The 21,899-nt window shown below is 37.7% G+C and overlaps 1 protein-coding gene and 1 pseudogene across 2 annotated transcripts; one reads left to right on the plus strand and one right to left on the minus strand.

Moving 5' to 3' along the window:
- Window positions 1-1,159: 1,159 nt before the first annotated feature.
- Window positions 1,160-4,874, minus strand: LOC116093562 (melanoma-associated antigen B4-like). 2 transcript variants are annotated; one of them, XM_031375082.1, is made up of 3 exons: window positions 4,811-4,874; window positions 2,859-2,922; window positions 1,160-2,752 (listed from the first exon to the last, which is right to left on the minus strand). In XM_031375082.1, exon 3 carries the CDS (start codon window positions 2,689-2,691, stop codon window positions 1,660-1,662), a length of 1,032 nt encoding a protein of 343 aa, XP_031230942.1. In that variant the 5' UTR covers window positions 2,692-2,752; window positions 2,859-2,922; window positions 4,811-4,874; the 3' UTR covers window positions 1,160-1,659. The 2 variants fall into 2 exon arrangements, with proteins under 2 accessions (XP_031230942.1, XP_031230947.1); XM_031375087.1 differs by lacking the exon at window positions 4,811-4,874 and adding an exon at window positions 4,330-4,529.
- A 6,251-nt stretch (window positions 4,875-11,125) lies between these two features.
- LOC116093574 lies at window positions 11,126-12,202 on the plus strand (annotated as a pseudogene).
- Window positions 12,203-21,899: the final 9,697 nt, after the last annotated feature.

The raw sequence follows: 21,899 nt of genomic DNA on the forward strand, positions 1-21,899 counted from the left end.
TTGCCCTCAGAGCAGGTTCCCAATAAACTTGTCTTTGATAATTATACACACACACACACACACACACACACACACACACACTCACATGCTCTTGGGGGATAAGGATATGGCTTAGCCAGATAGATACTTGCTATATAAACATGAGAGCCTAAGTTCAAATATGCAACACCCTTCTAAAAAACCAGGTGTGTAAAATGCCTCTGTAATTCCCATAGCTTTGGGGAGTCAGTAACAGGAGGATGCCTAAGTTCAAATATGCAACACTTCTAAAAAACCAGGTGTGTAAAATGCACCTGTAATCCCCATAGCTTTTGGGGAGTCAGTAACAGGAGGCTCCATGAAGTGTGTTGGTCAATAGCCTATCTACAGGTCCAGTGAGGGATACTTTCTCAAGAAAATAAAGAAGAATGTCATAGAGTAGAACATTCAGTGTTCTTTTTCTAGAGTGCTTAGACACCTGTGTACATGTACCACACACTTGTGCACTCACACACATACATATACATACAAACACAAAATATATCCGTTTATTAAAATAGAGCATGGGCCTACAAGCCCATACCAAGAATGACAACTCAGCAGTTTCTAAGTCTTCTCAAGGTAGTACATTGTTAATATATATAGAGAATACTTGGACACCATGTGTGTAGTTTTGCATAGTATTTGTCTGCACCGGGCAATCACTTAGATTTTTTCCATTCATATTCCAAATAGTCATTTACTTCTGGTAGTTTTAAAGTTCTAAATGAATGTTTAAAATTAAGATGTATTTGCTGTTCCAGAGAGTTAGTCTGCCTACTGGTAGATATGCCATCTGAGGATTTAGACCTTGATCACCACTCCCACATTTCTCCAAGCCCGTTCTGCAACATTATTGAAATTATTGTGCACTAAAACCAGAAATTCCTATTGCTCCAAACAACTTTTATCAAATTTACTCTTGTCTTACATCAGAAAACTCTTGTTCTTCATATAATCTTTTTACTTGTTTTTGACATCTTATCTCACCCTCTTCCTTATTTGTAACTAAGGCTTAAAGTCCCATGGAAATTACATGGCCTTTTTTTCATTATCATCTTAGGTGCTGACTGGATTCGGTTTGGAGATCCAAAAAATATAGGCTCAACTAAGCTTTAGAGAAAATAATGAGGCAATTAAAGAGTACATAAGAAGTTTATTATAATCCATTAGTTCATACATTGAGTAATCAAATCCAAGCTTGTCTCAATAGATATTACAAACAAGAGACAAAATCACACAGCTAACTAGTTTATTACTCTATTTGTTTCACCAATGTGTGACATTACATTTCCATGAGAATAACTTTTACAAATTCATGTTTTCTTATGTAACACTAAAAAGGAACTTGTGGAAAATTTTCAGTTTGTTTTTAAAGTAACAGAACACTTGGTTGTAACATTGAAATGCAGCAATAGATGTATGAAGCATAGCATCGAGAAACAAAGATTGTGAAACAAATTAACTTTCCATCAGCAGAACATTTGCAGTTCACCAAAGCAAATATACATAAACATATTTGTTTATTTGTATAAACAAATAAAAGAAAATATAAGCTTTATTCCTGTAACCCATAAACTCCACTACACAGAAGGCTGACTACATTTCAAACAGGAATTGAAAGCTCAACTTTCGTTGCAGCTATTTGTGGGAGAAGCTGCAGGACATACACCTGGGATGAACCCTGTCCATTGCAGCTGTGGGACCTAAGGATTCCAGTTCTGCTCTCTCCATTTGTTCTTTAAGAGCTTCTTCATACAGAGCAGGGAAGAAGCTGGGAGTGGTGTCGTTGATCTTAGCCCAAACTTCTAGGACTTTCATTTTACTGGCTTCTATATAGGCCCGGGGACCCCATAGGAAATCATATCTTGGGGATTTACCCTCAGATATCTTACGAATCTCAAGATAATTTTGCTCAACCAGATCTCTGGTGATGAGCCTTCGGGGTTCCCCAAAGATCAAGTGCTTCTTCCCTGCATATACTCCTAACACCCTCAGGAATTTCCAGATCTCTTCCTCAGTGACACAGTTGCCGTTTGCAAAGATCAGACCCAAGATGGTCATCAGAAGACCCATCTTTGGCAACCCCCTTTTGCCACTTAGAATTTCATCAGTGGAGAGACCTAGCTTGCTGACAATGGCATAGGTTTGATTACTGGTATTGATTTTCTTTAATTGCATTCCAAAGATCATTTCCATACGGGAGGAAGATTTCCTCAGGATGTCAGAAAACCGTTTCTTGTATTTCTTGTTGACCACCTTCCGCATATCAGCATCTGTAAAATGCTCACTCTTCTGAAACTTCTCCAGCAGGAAGTCTACCAACATACTAGCCTCCTTGGTAAGAGCATCTTTGCATATTGGCTGGGTGGTGGGTTCTACTTGAAAGCTGCAAGAGGGGGTACATAGACTTTCTGCATCACCACTGCCAGCAGAAGCCTCAGCACCTAAACCAGAGCCTGTGCTAGATGTATCTGCATCAGGAGATGGAAGAAACAAAGATCCCTGAGGAGTAGAAGCCCCAGAAAAGCTTGGGGAATTAGATTGGCTAACAGGAAGGGATGTTGACCCTCTGCCTGAAGTAGGGTGATCACTCTTGTGACCTTGGCTATCCCTACGTGCCTGGTGATGTTCGGCACAGGAGTGGCCCTTATGCTTGTGGCCTCTTGGCATGACAACAGGGGTCAGAGGCAACAGGTAGGGCTGTAGTCAGGAGAGCTGGCAAAGCAGGAACCTGGAAGAATAGAATGACAACATGTGAGCACCATACCATTGCAAAGTAGAGAATAGTGTTGCTTTTAGGAAGGTCTCCTTCATTGCCTTCCTGCAGGGCAACATACCGTGTTCTCCTGTTCTGCTTGGTTAGGGCTACAGTTCTCTTGGTCAGCTTGAATCCCAAGAATGCTGCAAAAGAAATTAGAGTTTGTTATGATAGCCCAGTTACTTAGAGTCAGAGAACAGGCTGCTCCCCCTGAATAAGAGTCAAAATGCTCATGATATATATATATATATTCCCAACTATCTATGTATCCATCCATTGTTGTTAAAGTCTGAAGAGCTACTCCTCTCTGTTACTCTTAAGTTCATTCTACAAATGTCTCTAGTTGCACATGGGAAATTTTAAAGAGCATTTCACTGCTACCACTTTCTTCAGGGGACCTCAGGACTCCTAGTGCTGCATCAAAGGAGATACTGAAGAGCCCTTGTTGCTGTTACCAAGAGTATGATTCTCACACTCCACAGACCCACAGGAGGAAGGCCCAAGAAAGGAAGCTTGAATTTCACTTAGAAGAGGGAATAAAATAGTCATAAGAGTCAGAAGAAAGGAGTGAACTGAAAGGAAGGGGGCATGGGGAGGGATCAGGAACAGGTATGGGGAAGGACAGGAAAGATGGCTATATGGTCATAAGAATGAATGGTAATCTGCAACTGGTAGAGGTGACTAGGTAAGGGCATATCCAGGAGGAGACAGAGACCTAGGATAAGGGAGGTACACAATAATCAATGGAGGTGACCTTAACTGTGACTCATAACATTAGGGATATGGAACCTAAAGAGACTCCCTCTTGCGGCCAGGCAGGAACCCCAGTGGAGCAATAGAGACACCAACTCACCCACAAAATTTTCAACCCAAATTTTATGCTGTCTAGAAGAAATGCAAGCACAGGGGATGGAGCAGAGACTAAGGGAATGACCAACCAATAACAGGCCCAACTTGAGACCTATCCCATGGGAAGGTACCAGCCCCTAGCACAATCAATACTTTGTTAGGCTTGCAGACAGAAGCAACTTGTCCTCTGAGAGGCTCCACTCAGCAGCTGACTCAGACAGATACAGACACACACAGACAAGCAGTAGATTGTGGGTCCCCAAAGGGATATCAATTCCACAGAAAGACCAAGAGAGTCAACTAGCTGGGATCCTTGGGGCTCTCAGAGTCTGAACCATCGACCAGGAAGTTACACAGCTGGACATAGGCCTCCCTATACATATGAAACACATGTGCAGCTTGGACTTCATATGGGATCCAAATGACTGGAATGGGCGCTATCTCAAAAGCTGTTGCCTGTCAGTGGGATATGTCCTAGAGGTGCTGTCTTGTCTGGCCTCAGTGGGCACAGTGTCTGAGCCCATAGCCCAAAAACTTAAAGTGCCAGGGTGGTAGGACAATGCAGGGTGGGGGGGACCTGCTCAGAGAAGAAGGAGGGTGAGGGGTAATGACTGTGGGAGGGGTGACTGGAAGGGGAGCAGTGAACAGGATGTAAAGTGAGTAAGTAAAAATAAAAATAAAATTTAGAAGAGTATGATTACCATAGTGGGCATTGTCCTCAGCAGGCAAGGACCCTTGCAACAAAGCTCTCATCTCCCTATTCTACCAAAGACAAAAGTGATGGTATATCATGTCTGGTGGCTGCCTTGTTTCACAATTGCTATCATACAGATTTCTGCTGTTTGCCTCTCTCTCAGCTAGTTATGGGACATGAAATCTCTTCAATTTTAAAATGAGCCTGTTTGTAACGCAGCAGGTCTCAAGAATTCCTATTTTGCTGCCCGAGTCAAACAGCTTTACCCCTAAGACTTCATTCTCTTAGATACCTTTGGGAAATATAATGGCCTCTGGACCAAACTTCCAGTGTTCTAGAACTCCAGAGACAAGAGTAAGGGTGGGGCCTGTGTGACCTCCTTTCTAGTATTAATTATGGTTTAAGGGAACTCATACGGGTTTAGTGTTGTCACTGTTTTAATTCAGATTATTCCCCAATAGACATAATAATACTTAGATATTTCTTACTTGATCGGAGGCCACAGATGAAAGTCGTGACCCAAAGGACGCGAAAGCGGAAGTCAGAGTCTTCTTCTTCCGGTTCCCTGCTTCCCCCCCCCGCCCCCCGCCCCTTTTCTAGGTGGCCAGTTCCATTGTTCAGGGAAGGGGAGAATGATCCCAGAAAAAATAAAAAGGAATTTTTTCCTGTTGATTTTTCACAGGGCTAGGATACCCCTTGAATGAACTGAGTGTAGAACTAAACATCTCATTTCTATCAGAGTCCTAAATAGAAAGGAAGATGAAACAATTTTGAGTTTATGATTCATGCCCACCACCTTACCAAAAATCATGAATAGGTCTCTAAGAAATCAGTCTTCTTTTGAGAAGAGAGCCCTGAAGTTTCTTGACTTGAAATTTTGACTCCTTTCCCTCTGGGAATAGCCTAGGGTTGCCTGAAAGTCTTTCCTCAGTTTCCAGAATCCAGAATTAACACTAATGTTTCACAATGCTCAGCTGCTACAAATATTCTAATTAGATACTGTCTTATTTAAAATTTTTATTTTTATTTTAAGGCAGCATCTAGCTATGTATTCCAACATAGCCTCAGACTTTTTGTATAACACGAGGTGGCCTTAAACTGACAGTCTAGCTGCCTCTACCTTTTTAGTGCTCCCATTGCAGGCCTGATCACCTGAACTTCTCTTTTGTAATATCTAAGGATTTTAGGCCAGCCACCCAGAACCAGACTAAGCCTTACAACTGCTGATATGAAATATTATATGCTGTGCGTGACCACTTCTGCCTGAAATGATTGTTGTAGGTAAGTCATCATGAGAAGACAGATGCATGTTGGGTCCTTTGTAATTTGAGGTGTGGTGTCCCTCTCTCCTTTTGCAGCATCATGATACTGACTGTTGGCTGTGCCTGGAAGTACAACCTTTCTGTTAAACATAGTGTAAGGCAATACCACCTAAAGGTAAAGGTAAAGGTCCTTCTTGACCTAACATCCATGTTGGGTCCTATGTTTTTTTGGCTTTATGGTATGCTCAAGATTTGAGGCTTGAGTTTCCACTCATATCATATGTCGTCAGAAGATTTGATACTTGATTTCCACTTCATTCTTGTGGGTATATTTTGTTAATATGAGATTAAATTAATAACCAGTTATCATCCATTAATATATTATGATTTTGGTGGCATTATCCCTCAACACATTGACATTTCTTGAAAAGTTCTTTTGTAGTCATTTCTGTCATTTGCTTCTTCTGAATCTTATTTACCCTAGTATTTTGACGATACCACACAGAAAACATTATCAAGTTTCAAAAGGAGGTGGAACACTATATGTGTTAGTGTTTTGGGATATCTTTCAATAGTTAGGAATTTATTTTAAAATAATGTTCCATGATATTATTTTTTAAAGTTGTAGATTTTTGATAATTTCAATTATAAGTACTATGTTTTATCATTTTCTCCCCTTCCAACTCCCTCTAAAATTCATATGTTCTTCAATTATACACATACATACACACATTTTGACAGTATTTTGGGTTAGGGCCACAATTTGAGATTCTGTTTCAGTAAATTATTTTTCTTTATTTGAGTAGAATTTTCTACTCAATTATATTGATCATTTAAATTTAATTTATGTCATATAAATGCTAAAAATTTCAGTGAAAATATCCTCCAACTCATACAATGTTACAGAGGACAGAATAATAAATTCAATTATCTGATTTTCTTCATCATGAAACCATATTCTATTTCATTTTTTAAATTGACAAACATAGATTTATTTAAAAAGGAATTATTCCAAGCATTCTTATGAGAAGAATTGTATTCATGTAAAAGTTTCTTTTTGGTAGTTGCATTTTATAGGCAATATTTTGTAAATATATAATATGTGTTGTCTTTTTTGTTGCAATATTGTCAGACATGACTTTTATCTATTTATATCGTAAGTATAGGTTGTTAATTTCTTGATTCTAAATTTTTTCAGTTTATTGCTGGAAATTCTTTGGGAATACTTCACTTTCCCTCATTTATAACCTTGTCATATTGATAATATAAATTTATAGTATTACTTTATTGATATTAAATCCTTTCTGCAAATAAATACATACCTTTTTTAGTTTCCTAATACCATTTTCTGCTATTTTCATTTTATTTGTAAGTAATTATAAGAGTGTTTATATAAATAATTTATTATTTTAACAATATTTTTATTCTTTGAAATGTTCATACAAGTATACAATGCAGAATAGTCATATCCATTCAACCAGCTTTCTTTCAAGTTTCTGTACTGCTCCCCACACCAACTCACTTCCAACTTAATACCCTCTTCTATGTGTCGTCATTAATAACACCTGAGTCCAGTTAATGCTGCCCATCTACATGTGGGTATGTGGAAATATTCTGAGGCATGAGTAACCAACAAATACAAACATCCAGAAAGGAAAGTGACAATTTTCTCAACAGTCATCAGCTTCCAACAGCTCCTTCAATAGGGATAGGCTCCCCTCATAGATGGACCCTTCCCCATCTATGCTGAAAATATGGCAGTCTTTATCTTGTGCATGTATCAGGAGGTATGTTAAGTTGATAAATGCAACAGTCATGTCATGTCCTGAAGGCATCTCTCTTCCCTATCTGCCAGCTCTTATGTTTTTTCTGCTCCTTCTTCCATAAATTTTCTTGAGCCTTAGGTAGAGGAAAATTGATGCAGACGACCCATTCAGGACTGATCACTCAGAGTTATTTATACTCAATAATTTGACCAGTGATCAGTCTCTGTAATACCCTCTGTAAAAATTGACTTGTTCTATCTTGTAGTCATTCATATTTGCATGCATCTTCATTATTTTTATCAGTAGCTTCTCTGTATTTAATATGATATTGATTTTTTAACTTCCTAAATTTACATGTGTGTGTGTGTATAATACTTTTCCTATGAACATATTTTATAGTTTTGATTCAGTTTTTGTTTTGTTTTCTTTCTTTTTCCTTTTCTCCCACCCCCTCTTTTCTTTTATCTTTTGGATAAAGTCTCTCTGTATGAACTAAGCCACCCAGGAACTTGATTTGCATTCCACATTGGCTTTGAACTCCAGTCCTATTGCCTCAGTCTCTTAAGTTGTTGGTTGTACATGGGTGGGTGACACAGATCTATAAATATGTTTTATGGAATGTTTTATGGCTCTTCAAGGTATCATATTGGACATTTAAAAAAACTAATGTTAATAAAGCTATTGAGTGTTGCTTAAATATTTTACACGTTGAATATATTGTTACTAATATTCTACACTAGAGTGTATAATTGTTTGAGCATGAGGATATATACTAATATATTTGATGAGTGTATTTTTATACAAAGACACTAGGGAATACAACAGAATTATATGAAAGAATTTATGTAATAATCCATGAGATTATTTGCTGTGTTATATTTTGCCTACTAATGATGAGAGAAACTTGATTAAATTTAACTTCATATTTTTATTTTGTAGAAATGAGTCTCACAAAAGAAAATAAATAAATAAAATCATAATTCTACTGAGGGTGTTCATAGATGATACAGAAAAACAGATTCTACTATAAATAATTCAATATAGATTTATTTTATATCTAGGGTACTTTAGGGAAATGTCACATTCACAGAAATTGGGAAAAATATTCAGTCACCACAAACTGTCATATTTCATCTGCCTTTGTTTCTCTTGATGTTATCATCTTGCATTAGTGTGCTATGTGTTACTATAAATGAAGTAATATTGATACATTGTCATTAAGTGGCTTTCACATTATGTTTCACCTTGTTAAGTATTCCATTGTCTTATAAAATAGTACTACATCTGCCAATATGGAATCATGTGAATCATATTAATATTAATACAATAAGTCTCTTGTATTATGTTTAATCACATATATATATATATATATATATGCCTACACACACACATATATCCCTCTTCTTTAATACCATAGTAATAGTTTACTTTTTAAAACAATTTACTTATTCTTTGACATTTTCACATACATATATAATAAGTTGAGAACATATTCACACATAATTCATTCTTTTGTCTCCTTCCATTCCTTTGGTTTTTCTAACAAAGTCCTCTTTTCATCTATTTATTTGTATAACCCATTTACCTTAATTAAGATATTTACATATACAAGGACATGTAATTCTTTCCTTGGTCATGGCCAACTTAATAGTGGCTATATTACTGAAGTAAAAATGTCTCTCTCTTACCCAGCAGCCATTACCTGTCTAAAGCTCCTTGTTAGAGATCAAGCATCATCAGCCCCTCTGCTATCCATAATATAATGCTGCTAGGTCCCTGTCATGCAGGTCTAATGAGGTCATTCATAGCTTTTCATAGTTCATGGCTGTTTCATTAAACAGACGCGTCAGATCCAGGAGACAATATTTCAAAGAACTTCTCCCCATCCTCTGACTCTTTCCACAACCACTTCCATAATATTCCCTAAGCCTTGTCAGGAAATTAATATAGATGTTCCATTTAGTATTAAACACCCTATAGCCCCTTAATCTCAGCATTGACCAATTATACTTTTTTTCATTAAAATATTTTAAAATTGTTTTCATAATTTTGCTTTTTTCATAACTATATAAATGTGGAATCACAGCAGGTAGCCTTTTCTGGATAGGCTATTTCACTTTGCTATATTCATTTAGGCTTTCCCCATATCTATTCATGGCTTAATGACTTCTTTTGATATTAGAATATAATTACATCATTTCCCCTTCTCTTTCATCCCCCCAACTTGCTCTTTCAAATGCATGGCTTCCTGTCTGTTGTTGTTACTTGTGTGGGTGTATATATTCATTAATACATAATTACAACTTTCTTGGCCTGCACAGTGTTCTTTGTATATATATATATATATATATATATATATATATATATATATATATATATATATATATATATATATATACATATATATATATATATATATATATGTTTTCATGGTTGATTATTTGGCATTAGACAACCAATCAATATACTCCTCCCTTCTGAGGACTATTTCCTCTCATTCTCAGTATTACTTACTTCCCTATGGTTCTTTTTTTTCCTTTTTTGGAAGTTTACATAGTTCTTTCTCATACCAGGAAAGTTAGCCATGAGCGAAGAGACTTTGTATGATACAGCTTGATTCCTCTGGGCCCTGTACCCAAAGTCCATGCTGTCTTCAGCAATAAAGACTTACCTTCCACCTCTGAGGAGGACCCAAGCACAATATCCCACCTTATTTTGGGAGTCTTTGGATAATCCTGACTAACAGCTCAAAAGAAGATTACTTGTTGGGGTTCAAATGGTCTGCAATTCCTTTCCCAAGCATAAACCCCGACCCAGATGCGGTCCTGTGACTTCATAAAACTTCAAGAATAAAATAAAAACCTATGAGTAATGTCCTCCAGGGCAAAGCAGGGTCAAAAGTACAGGGAAATGAAAAAAATTTAGATGACTGGGTCAAATATACTGTTTTTTAAGCCTGTTTGCAATGCTAGTTCCTGTAGCTACAAAAACAACATATAAATAGCAGTGGGAAAATACTTATTATTCATTTTTGAAGTAAACTCAGTCTTGGGTCTGTATACCACCACTCCATGACGCCTATAGCTATACTGCTTGTGATAGCTTCCCATGCCTAATACTGGTGTTTTGTTACACAGTGTATAGCTTTGGGGAGATGTATTGTCATTCCAGATAGGAAATTGTCATTTAAATTTTATATGTATATTTATATAACAACTGAAATGTATTAAAGTTATTTTGGACAAATAATTAACTGTGATTCTGGAGTGGTTCCTTTTTAAAACTTATTTTACTTTTGAAATTATAATATACTTACATCACTTCCTCTTTTTTTTCCCTCCCTCCAACCCCTCCTACATACCACTCTTTGCTCTGTCAAATTCATGGTCTCTTTTTTATGACTTGTTACACACAGATTTGCATAACCTGCTAAGTCTATATAATATTACTTATACATATGTTTAAGAGCCAGCCATTTAGTATTGGATAACCAATAGGTATGCTCTCCTCCGAGGAAAACTATTCCTCTCACTCTCAGCATTCTTTAATTGCCTATAATTCTTTTTCTTTCAGGTTGAGTTGTCATGGGCTTTCCTTTTTTATGTTTAAGAGCCAGCCATGGGAGAGGCCTGCAGGCGGCGGGTGGACTGGCAGTGGCGGGCGGACGGGCAGCGGCAGCAGCGGCGGCGAGCCTGAGCCAACCCGGAGCCGCGCCAAGCTCCGTGTTCCGAGCCCTTAGCCCTTAGTCGCTCCCGGGCGCGTGGCCTGGGCCGGGCGTGACGGGCGCTCCGGGAGGCCCGGTCCCGCGGCTGCCCGCTGGCCTTGGACAGGGCGCGGGCTGCATGCTCCGCTGCTTGGTGGTCCCGCCGGGGGCCGGCGGCATTGGCTGCGGGGGAGGCGGTGGGGACGCGCGGCTTGCCGCTGTGGATGACAAGGCATTCACCAAGGAGCTGGACCAGTGGGTGGAGCAGCTGAACGTGTGTAAACAGCTCAACAAGAACCGAGTGAGGACTCTGTACAAGAAGGCTAAGGAAATTTTAACAAAAGAATCAAATGTACAGGAGGTTCGCTGTCCTGTTACTGTCTGTGGAGATGTGCATGGCCAATTCCACGACCTTATGGAACTCTTCAGAATTGGTGGGAAATCACCAGACACAAACTATCTATTCATGGGGAACTACTTAGACAGAGGATATTATTCTGTGGAGAGTGTGACTCTTCTTGTAGCATTAAAGGTGCGCTATGCAGAGCGCATCACAATATTGCAAGGAAATCATGAAAGCCTGCAGATCACTCAAGTATATGGCTTTTATGATGAGTGCCTATGGAAGTATGGAAATGCCAACGTGTGGAAGTACTTTACAGATCTCTTTGATTATCTTCCACTTACACCTTTAGTAGATGGACAGATTTTCTGCCTCCACGATGGCCTCTCCATCCATAGATACACTGGATCACATAAGAGCCCTGGATCGCTTACAAGAAGTTCCACATGAGGGCCCAATGTGTGATTTCTTATGGTCAGATCCAGATGACCTTGGTGGCTGGGGCATTTCTCCACGTGGTGCTGGCTACACATTTGGACAAGACATTTCTGAAACATTTAACCATGCCAACGGTCTCACACTGGTGTCTCGTGCTCACCAGCTTGTAATGGAAGGATATAATTGGTGCCATGATCGGAACGTGGTTACCACTTTTAGTGCACCCAATTACTGCTACCTTTGTGGGAACCAGGCAGCTATCATGGAATTAGATGACACTTTAAAATATTCTTTTCTTCAATTTGACCCAGCACCTCCTCGTGGAGAGCCTCATGTGACCCGGCACACCCCAGACTACTTCCTGTAAATTCCTCCCTGAGACCTGTCTTTGTATGTGGAAGTATACCTGGCTTTTAAATATATATAATAAATATATATATATATTATATTATATATATATTTGATATATATAAATATATAATATATATATTAAATATATACATATATATTTAAAAACAACAGTTATCTGTGTGTTCTGTAACAAATTGTGATATGTCTTGACATTAAAACACATCATGGACCAAAATGTGCCATACTAATGATGAGCGGTTAGCACAGTTTGAACTTTAGTACACTGTTGTAATGTGTCAGCCCACCAGCCTGCCTGCTGTACTGTAGTAACCATTTTTCGTGACTGGTTAAGCAGAAAGGGTCACTGACTGCCTCATCTCCTTTCGCTTACTTGGAAATTTAGTTACAAGTTTACCTGGTATGGATTATAGAGTTGGAGTTTTATTTTTAAGAATTCACAAGCTGACTTCCACTTAAATTCATAACCCTTTATTTTATTGAAATGTATGACTAACTGAAGAAAAGATTCTTGGGAGTATATTGTCATAGCATTAAAGAAATTTTCTTTAAAGTTTCCTAAGCTAAATTACTGTTCAATGTTGATCTGCATATTTCTGTATATTTGTCATGACAGTGCTTGCATCCTATTTGGTGTACTGAACAAATAAAATTTCCAATTTAGAGAGAAAAAAAAAAAAGAGCCAGCCATTTAGTATTGGATAACCAATAGGTATGCTCTCCTCTGAGGAAAACTATTCCTCTCACTCTCAGCATTCTTTAATTGCCTATAATTCTTTTTTTTCAGGTTGAGTTGTCATGGACTTTCGTCTTTTCTTTCTTTCTTTTTTGTTTTGTTTTTGTTTTTGTTTTGTTTTGTTTATTCTTTGTTCTCATTTTTGGTTTTCGAGACAGGGTTTCTCTGTGTAGACCTGGCTGTCCTGGAACTCACTCTGTAGACCAGGCTAGCCTTGAACTCAGAAATCTGCCTGCCTCTGTCTCCCAAATGCTGGGATTAAAGGTGTGCATCACCACCATGGCTTTCCTCTCTTCACATCAGTATGTCATTGTCCTTTTCAGCTCATGTTTACTCAGTCTTGTTGGTGACACTGTAGATGTAGCTTCTGACTTTACTAGGAGACACAATCTCACAGAAAACTGCTTCTTACATCTTTTCTGTCCCCTCTTCCACAATGCTCACTGAGCCTTAGATATGGGAGTTGTTCTGTTTTTGTGGCAACTTAACACAAGCTAGAGTCATTTTGGGAAGAGGGAAAGTCAAGTGAGAAAATGCCCCCACCAAATTGGTCTGGAAGCCAGCCTGCAGAACATTTTCTTGATTTATAATTGATGTGGGAACATACTGCTCACTGTGGAATGTGCTACCTCTGGGCTGGTGGGCATGGGTACTATACAAAAGCAGGCTGAGCAAGCCACAAAGAACAAGTATATAATCAGAATACCTCCATGACATGTACATCATTTCCTGCCTTCACATTCCTTTAATTCCTGCCCTGACTTTGCTCAATGGGCTCAGTGATGATCTGTGACATGAAACTATAAAATCACATAAACCCTTTCTCCTAAAATTATTGTTGGTCATGATGTTTTATCACGGCAATAGACGCTCCAACTAAGAAGGATTCTGTAAAACTTTCACAATTCTGTCTGTTCTTTACTTTCCTCCCTTCTTCTTCTCTACTTACTTCCTTTCGTTCCCGCCACTTAGACCCTCCACTTCTCCCACTTCTCCTTTTAGATCACTTGTAGCCTGTTATCATCTTCCCAGCGCCTGCCTACAATGTTCTCCTTTTACTTTTCTGCTTTCATAAGACTTGTAGGACTAAGTAAATAGCTCAGTTGGTAAAGTATGCATGTTACAAGCATGAGGAACTGAGTTCAAACCCCAGAAACAAGATAAAAATCCAGTATACATTTAATACCCATACTTATGGCTTCTTTTTGTTTTTGTTAATACTTATAGCTTATATCTTTTCCCTTCTTAATATGGACAGAAGTCTATGAGCTTCACCAATTTATTTAAATGCTAGAATTTGTTTCTATTGATTTTCTCTATTAGTTTTTAGTTTCATTTGTTAATTTTAATTCAACTTTAAATTTTCATTTCATTATAATTATGATAGGAAATTTGCAAGATTATAGTACATATCATTTTTAACCCAAAAAGGTAATTCCTATAAATATCCCTCCAAATACTGCTTTCTATAGCACTCAGAAATTTTGATGAATTTCCCCTCATTTCATTTATCTTTAAAAACTTTTTAAAGACTCTTTGATTTGTATTTTCTTTAGGAGTAAGCACTGCAATCTCTAAATAGTTAAGGTATTCTTATAATGATTCTGTAGTCAATTTCTACATTAATTTTTTTTCATGGTCTTACAGAATATATTGTAAAGTTTCTGTTCCTTTAAATTTGTTGTTAGGAGTTATTAAATGGGGAAAATGTGGTCCTTGTGTGTGTTTATTCTATGTAAACTTCATGATGTGGACTATTGTATAAAGAGTAGATGGATTTCGGTAAATGATGATTCTTTTCAACTAAATTCTTATTAATTATTTGCTTTGGGGCTTGTAAATGACTCATAGGGGAATGTTGAAATATTTAACTATACAAGTGAAATTGTCTTTATATTTATTTTGTTTTCATTAAAAATTTATTTTTATTTTGTGTATCTGGGTTGTTGGTTTTTTTTTTTGCCTGCACATGCCTTTTATTAAAACAATTGATATTGTATTTGTTTACATTTCAAATGATATCTCCTTTCCAGATTTCCCCTCTGCAACCCCCGTTCCATCCCCCTCCTTCTGCTTCTATGATGGTGCTCCTCCACCCATCCACCCACTCCTGTCTCCCAAGCATTACTCTATACTGGGGCATCAAGCCTTCACAGGACCAAGGGCCTCCCCTCCCATTGATGCCAGATAAAGCTCCTTCAGCTCCTTCAGTCTTTCTCCTAACTCCTCCATTGTGGTCCCTGTGCTCAGTTCAATGGTTGCCTAAGAGCATCCACATCTGTATTGGTCAGGATCTGGCAGAGCCTCTCAGAAGACAGATGAATCAGGCTCCTGTCAGCAAGTACTTCTTGGCATTAGTAATAGTGTCTGGGTTTGGTGTCTGCATGTGGGATGGATCCCCAGGTGGGGCAGTCTCTGGATGGCCTTTCCTTCAGTCTCTTCCACTCTTTGTCCCTGTATTTCCTTTAGACAGGAGAAATTCTGGGTTAAAATTTTGGAGATGGGTGGGTGTCCCCATCCCTCAACCAGAGGGGCCAGGCCTATCTACTGGATATGGTCTCTGTAGGTTCTTTCTCCCCTTTGTGGGGTATTTCAGCTAATGACATCCTCGAGGGATCCTAGAACCTCTTGCTTTCCTAGCATCTGGGACTTTTTGGTGGCTACCCCCCAGTTCCCCATCCCCCATTGCTACATACCTCTGTTCAATTTCCTGATCCTCTGCACATCTCCTATAACTCTTTCCATACCTGATTCTGCCCCTCTTTGTGTGTCTTGTCCCTGGTGCCTGCAGAGCCTAAAAGAACGTATTACATTCCCTGGAACTGGAGTTAATGATGTCTGTGAGCTGCCATGTGGGTGCTGGCAATTAAACCTGGGGGCTGAGGAAGAGCAAACAGTGCTCTTAACTGCTAAGCCATCTCTCCAGCCCCTTTATAATTACTTTTTAACATGGAAGATTCAGTGTATACACAACTATGATTGCTATATATTTGGTAGAATTAATTCCTATAATATTATATTGTACTACCCTATCTATAATAAGTTTCATTTACCTAAAGTCTGACTTTTGCGAAGCAAATATGGCTATTTTGGCTTTACGTTTTATTTTTGTTCAAATGCTGGAACTTACTCATGGTCATTTTAATGTATTTTTTATCATTGTATTTAATGTTAGTTTCTTGTAGATAAGATGGTTGTCATCTTCTAATCTACTATGAAACATTCCAACTTTTAGATGGCATGTTTATAGGTCACTGACTTTTAGCATCTATATTGTGATCTATATTGTGAGTTTTACTAATAGATAACCAGGACTCTTTTGCTTTGTATATTTTGTAATTTTGGGGACATGTCAGTTTTGTTTCCTCTTTTAATATAGAAATTTTACATTTTTAAAAATTTGTTGCTGATTTCTATAGATATTTAAATGACATTTTATTGTTTGGGTTTTTTTTTTTTTTTTCGAGACAGGGTTTCTCTGTATAGCCCTGGCTGTCCTGGAACTCACTCTGTAGACCAGGCTGGCCTCAAACTCAGAAATCCACCTGCCTCTGCCTCCCAAGTGCTGGGATTAAAGGCATGCGCCACCATTGCCTGGCTATATAACTCTTTACAAGCAATTAAAGTCCACTTTGAAATTCTATTGTAATACTTTTTAAACGTTGCAAATGTCTTATAGCAGACTACTCTCAACTTTTGCTTCCTCTTTCTTATACAATTGCTCTATGTATTTTCTTATTCATAAGATGTAACTGAATGCATGCATTTCAAGCAAACTTTTATCTGCTAGATCTAATGAGAAAACAAAATAAAATGTTATGCTATATGTTTATTTATTTTTTAAAGTGTATATTTTATTTTTTATTAGATATTTTCTTTACTTCATTTATTTATTCATTTACTTTATTTATTTCAAATGATACTTCCTTTCCCAGTTTCCCCTACCAAAAAAACAAAACAAACCTGATCCCACCCCCTTCCCCTGCTCATACAGATCTTGTACTTGCTTAGAGTCACACACCGAGATATTTTATATTATTTGTGACTATTGTGAAGGGTGTTGTTTCCCTAATTTCTTTCTCTGCCTGTTTATCCTTTGTGTAGAGGAATGTCACTGATTTGCTTGAGTTAATTTTATATCCAACTACTTTGCTGAAGTTGCTTATCAGGTTTAGGAACTCTCTGGTGGAATTTTTGGGCTCACTTAAGTGTACTATCATATCATCAGCAAATAGTGGTAATTTGACTTGTTCCTTCCCAATTTGTATCCCTTTGATCTCCTTTTGTTGTCTAAATGCTCTGGCTAGGACTTTAAGTACAATATTGAATGGATAGGGAGACAGTGGGTAGCCTTGTCTAGACCCTGTTTTTAGTGGGATTGCTTCAAGTTTCTCTCCATTTAGTTTGATGTTGGCTACTGGTTTGTTGTATATTGCTTTTACTATGCTTAGGTATGGTCCTTGAATTCCTGGTCTTTCCAAGACTTTTATCAGGAAGGGATGTTGAATTTTGTCAAATGCCTTCTCAGCACCTAATGAGATGATCATATGTTTTTTTTTCCTTTGACTTTGTTTATATAGTGAATTACATTGATAGATTTCCACATATTGAACCATCTCTGCATCCCTGGGATGAAGCCTATTTAATCATGATCTTTTTGATGTGTTCTTGGATTTGGTTTGCAAGAATTTTCTTGAATATTTTTGCATTGATATTCATAAGGGAAATTGTTCTGAAATTTTATTTCTTGGTTAGATCTTTGTATGGTTTAGGTATCAGAATAATTGTGGCTTCGTAGAACGAATTGGGTAGAGTACCTTCTGTTTCTATTTTGTGGAATAGTTTGAGGAGTATTGGTATTAGGTCTTCTTTGAAGGTCTGATAAAACTCAGCACTAAACACATCTGAGCCTGGTATTTTTATTTTTTTTTATTTTATTTTTTTGGTTGGGAGACTTAATGACTGTTTCTATTAAATTGCCAGATATGGGACTGTTTAGATCGTTTATCTGATCTCGATTTAACTTTGGTACCTGGTATATGTATAGACAAATTGTCCATTTCATCCAGGTTTTCCAGTTTTGTTGAGTATAGCCTTTTGTAGTAGGATCTCATGATTTTTTGGATTTCCTCAGTTTCTGTTGTTAATATCTCCCTTATCATTCCTGATCTTGTTAATTGGGATACTGTCTCTGTGCCCTCTAATTAGTCTGGGTAAGGGTTTATCTATTTTGTTGATTTTCTAAATGAACCAGCTCCTGGTTTGGTTGATTCTTTGTATAGTTCTTTTGGTTTCCGTTTGGTTGACTTCAGCCCTGAGTTTGATTATTTTCTTCTGTCAAATCCTCTTGGGTGAATTTCCTTCTTTTTGTTCTAGAGCTTTCAGATGTGCTGTCAAATTGCTGGTGTATGTTCTCTCCAGTTTCTTTTTGGAGGCACCTAAAGCTATTACTTTTCCTCTTAGAACTACTTTCATTGGGTCCCATAAGTTTGCATATGTTGTGGCTTCATTTTCATTAAAGTCTAAAAAGTTTTAATTTCTTTCTTTATTTCTTCCTTGACCAGGTTGTCATTGAGTAGAGTGTTGTTAAGCTTCCACGTGTATGTGGGCTCTGTATTGTTTATGCTGTTATTGAGGAGCAGCCTTAGTCCATGGTGATCTGATAGGATGCAAGGAATTATTTCAATCTTCTTGTATTTGTTGAGGCCTGATTTGTGACTGATTATATATATACATAGTCAGTTTTGGAGAAGGTACCGTGAGGTGCTGAGAGGAAGGTATATCCTTTTGTTTTAGGATAAAATGTTCTATAGATATTTGTTAAATCCATTTGTTACACAACTTCTGTTAGTCTCACTGTGTCTTTATTTAGTTTCTGTCTCCATGATCTGTCCAATGCAGAGAGTGGGGTGTTGAAGTCTCCCACTATTATTGTGTGCAGTGCAATGTGTGCTTTGAGCTTAAGTAAAGTTTCTTTTAAGAATATAGACGCCCTTTTATTTAGAGCACAGAGGTTCCGAATTGAGAGTTCATCTTGGTAGAGCTTACCTTTAATGAATATGAAGTGACCCTCTTTATCTTCTTTTGATCATTTGAGGTTGAAAGCTGATTTTATTTGATATTAGCATAGCTACTCCAGCTTGTTTCTTGGGACCATTTGCTTGGAAAATTGTTTTGAAGCTTTTTATTCTGAGGTAGTGTCTGCCTTTGCAACTATGGTGGGTTTCCTGTATGCAACAAAACCTTGGGTCTTGTTTATGTACCCAGTGTAATAGTCTATGTCTTTTTGGGGGGAATTGAGTTCATTGATATGAATACATATTAAGGAAAAGTAACTGTTGCTTCCTGTATTTTTGTTGTTAGAGTTGGAATTCTGTTCATGTGGCTATCTTCTTTTAGTTTTCTTGGAAGATTACATTCTTGCGTTTTCTATGATGTAATTTCCCTCCTGTGTTGGAGTTCAATTTATTACCCTTTGAAGGGCTGGATTTGAAGAAAGATATTGTGTAAATTTGGTTTTGTCATGGAATAACTTGGCTTCTCTATCAATGGTAATTGAGAGTTTTGCTGGGTATAGTAGCCTGGGCTGGCATTTGTATTCTCTTGGGGTCTGTATGACACCTGCCCAGGATCTTCTGGCCTTCATAGTCTCTGATGACAAGTCTGGTGTAATTCTGATAGGCCTGCCTTTATATGTTACTTGACCTTTTTACTTCTCTGATTTTAATATTCTTTCTTTGTTTTGTGCTTTTGTTGTTTTTACTATTATGTGCTGGGTGCAATTTCTTTTCTGGTCCAAACTATTTGGAGTTCTGTAGGCTTCTTGTATGATCACGGGCATCTATTTTTTTAGGTTAGGGAAATTTTCTTCCATAATTTTGTTGAAGATATTTACTGGCCCTTTAAGTTGGATGTCTTTACTCTCTTCTAAATAGGTATCTATTATCCTTAGGTTTGGTCTTCTCATTGTGTCCTGGATTTCCTGGATGTTTTGGGTTAGGATATTTTTGCATTTTGCATTTTCTTTGACTGTTTTGTCAATGTTTTCTATGGTGTCTTTTGCCCCTGAGATTCTCTCTTCTATCTCTTGTATTCTGTTGGTGATGCTTGCATCTATGGCTCCTGACTTGTTTCCTAGGTTTTCTATCTCCAGTCTCTCTTTATGTTTTCTTAACTGTTTCTACTTCCATTTTTAGGTTCTGGATGGTTTCGTTCAATTCCTTCACCTGTTTGGTTGTGCTTTCCTGTAATTCTTTAAGGGATTTTTGTGTTTCCTTTTTAAGGGCTTCTACTTGTTTACTTGTGTTCTCCTGTCATTATTTTTTTAAAGGTCTATTTATTTATATGTAAGTACACTGTAGCTGTCTTCAGACACCCCAGAAGAGGGCATCAGATCTCATTTCAGATGGTTGTGAGCCACCATGTGGTTGCTGGGATTTGAACTCAGGACCTTCAGAAGAGCAGTCAGTGCTCTTAACCACTGAGCCATCTTTCCTCTCCTGTATTTCTTTAAGGGAGTCATTTATGTCCTTCTTAAATTCTTCTATCACCACCGTGAGATATGATTTCAGATCCAAATCTTGCTTTTCTGGTGTATTGGGGTATTCAGGACTTGCTGTGGTGGGAGTGCTAGGTTCTGATGATGCCAAGTAGTCTTGGTTTCTGTTGGTAAGATTCTTGTGTTTGCCTTTCACTATCTGGTAGTCCCTGATATTAGATGTTCTTGCTGTCTCTGGCTGGAGCTTGTTTCTCCTGTGGGTCTGTAAGCCTGTGTCAGCACTCCTGGGAGATCAGGTCTCCCATGGTAATACAGGTACACAGAGCCTGTGGATCAGCTGTCCCTCCTGGGTTCAGATGGATAAATGAAGAACCCTGTCCCAGTTGCTCTGCAGCTTCTGCAGCCTGTGCCTCCTGGCTGGTCCAGCCTTAGAAAGTCACCTGAGAGAAAATGGCAATCTTGCCTGAGTTCCTGGGTCAGAGAACTCTCTGGAGACAAGCTCTCTGCTTGTGGGAAAGGTTCACAGAGGACTGTGGCTCAGCCATCCCTCCGAGTTGTAGACAGAGGTAGAAAGGATCCTGTCCCAGCTGCCCTGCCTCTTCTGTGGCCTGCTGCTGTATGTTTATTTATTCTACCACACAATCACGTTTTCCTATATATCTATGTTTCTGACTTACATTATTTATTTTTCTTTATGAAGGTATTGTTTTAATATTTCTGCAAACCATGTCTTACAAAGCATGTCAGATTTTGTTTATCACAAGGGAACTTTCCATTCTTCATGTTGAAGGAAAATATGGTGGTTGTAGAATTCTAAGCTGGTGGGTTTTTAAAAGTATTGTACGTATTCAACTTTATTCTCTCTCGTGTATCTGTTTAAAGTCCAGTTAATATTTGTATGTTGCCCATTTTATTTTTAGGATTCTTAATATATTAGGCATAGATATTTTAATGACCTAAACTGATAATTACTAAATGAATTCCATATTAGAAGCTGATTCTAAATTTTTTAGTAGCTGATTCTAAGTATTCATGATATTTCAAATTTTGTTGTTGTTGTGGTTGAAAGCACAGTATGATGTCTTGGTTTATAAAGAACTAAATTTGGTATGCTTTATGAAATTTTATAGTTTTCTGGTTAGGATTCATGTTGTATTCACTATGTCCATAGATGTTAAAAGCTAAGCTTCTGTTATCCTTCATTTTTGTCTCCCTTCTTTCACTTCTGTAATTTTATCTTTAGTATTCCTGTGCTGGTGTGTCTGTCTTGACTACTTCATGAGGACTTCTTAAAAATTTTACACCCCAGGTGAGGATAGAAAATGAGGAGCTTATGCTACTTGGCTTTTTACTGCCATGTCTTAGAAAGCTAGAGTGATAGGGGCTTGTCCATTCACCTTCCCAATTTATTTGAACTCTAGTGAAATCACATGTCACTTAGATTATGTTAAAGTATCTTGTG

This window comes from Mastomys coucha, chromosome X (assembly GCF_008632895.1).
Source record: "Mastomys coucha isolate ucsf_1 chromosome X, UCSF_Mcou_1, whole genome shotgun sequence".
Taxonomy (NCBI): Eukaryota; Metazoa; Chordata; class Mammalia; order Rodentia; family Muridae; genus Mastomys; species Mastomys coucha.

Excerpts from the sequence above, each read along its gene's own strand:
- LOC116093562 (XM_031375082.1), bottom strand. The coding sequence starts at position 2,691 with ATGCCAAGAGGCCACAAGCATAAGGGCCACTCCTGTGCCGAACATCAC.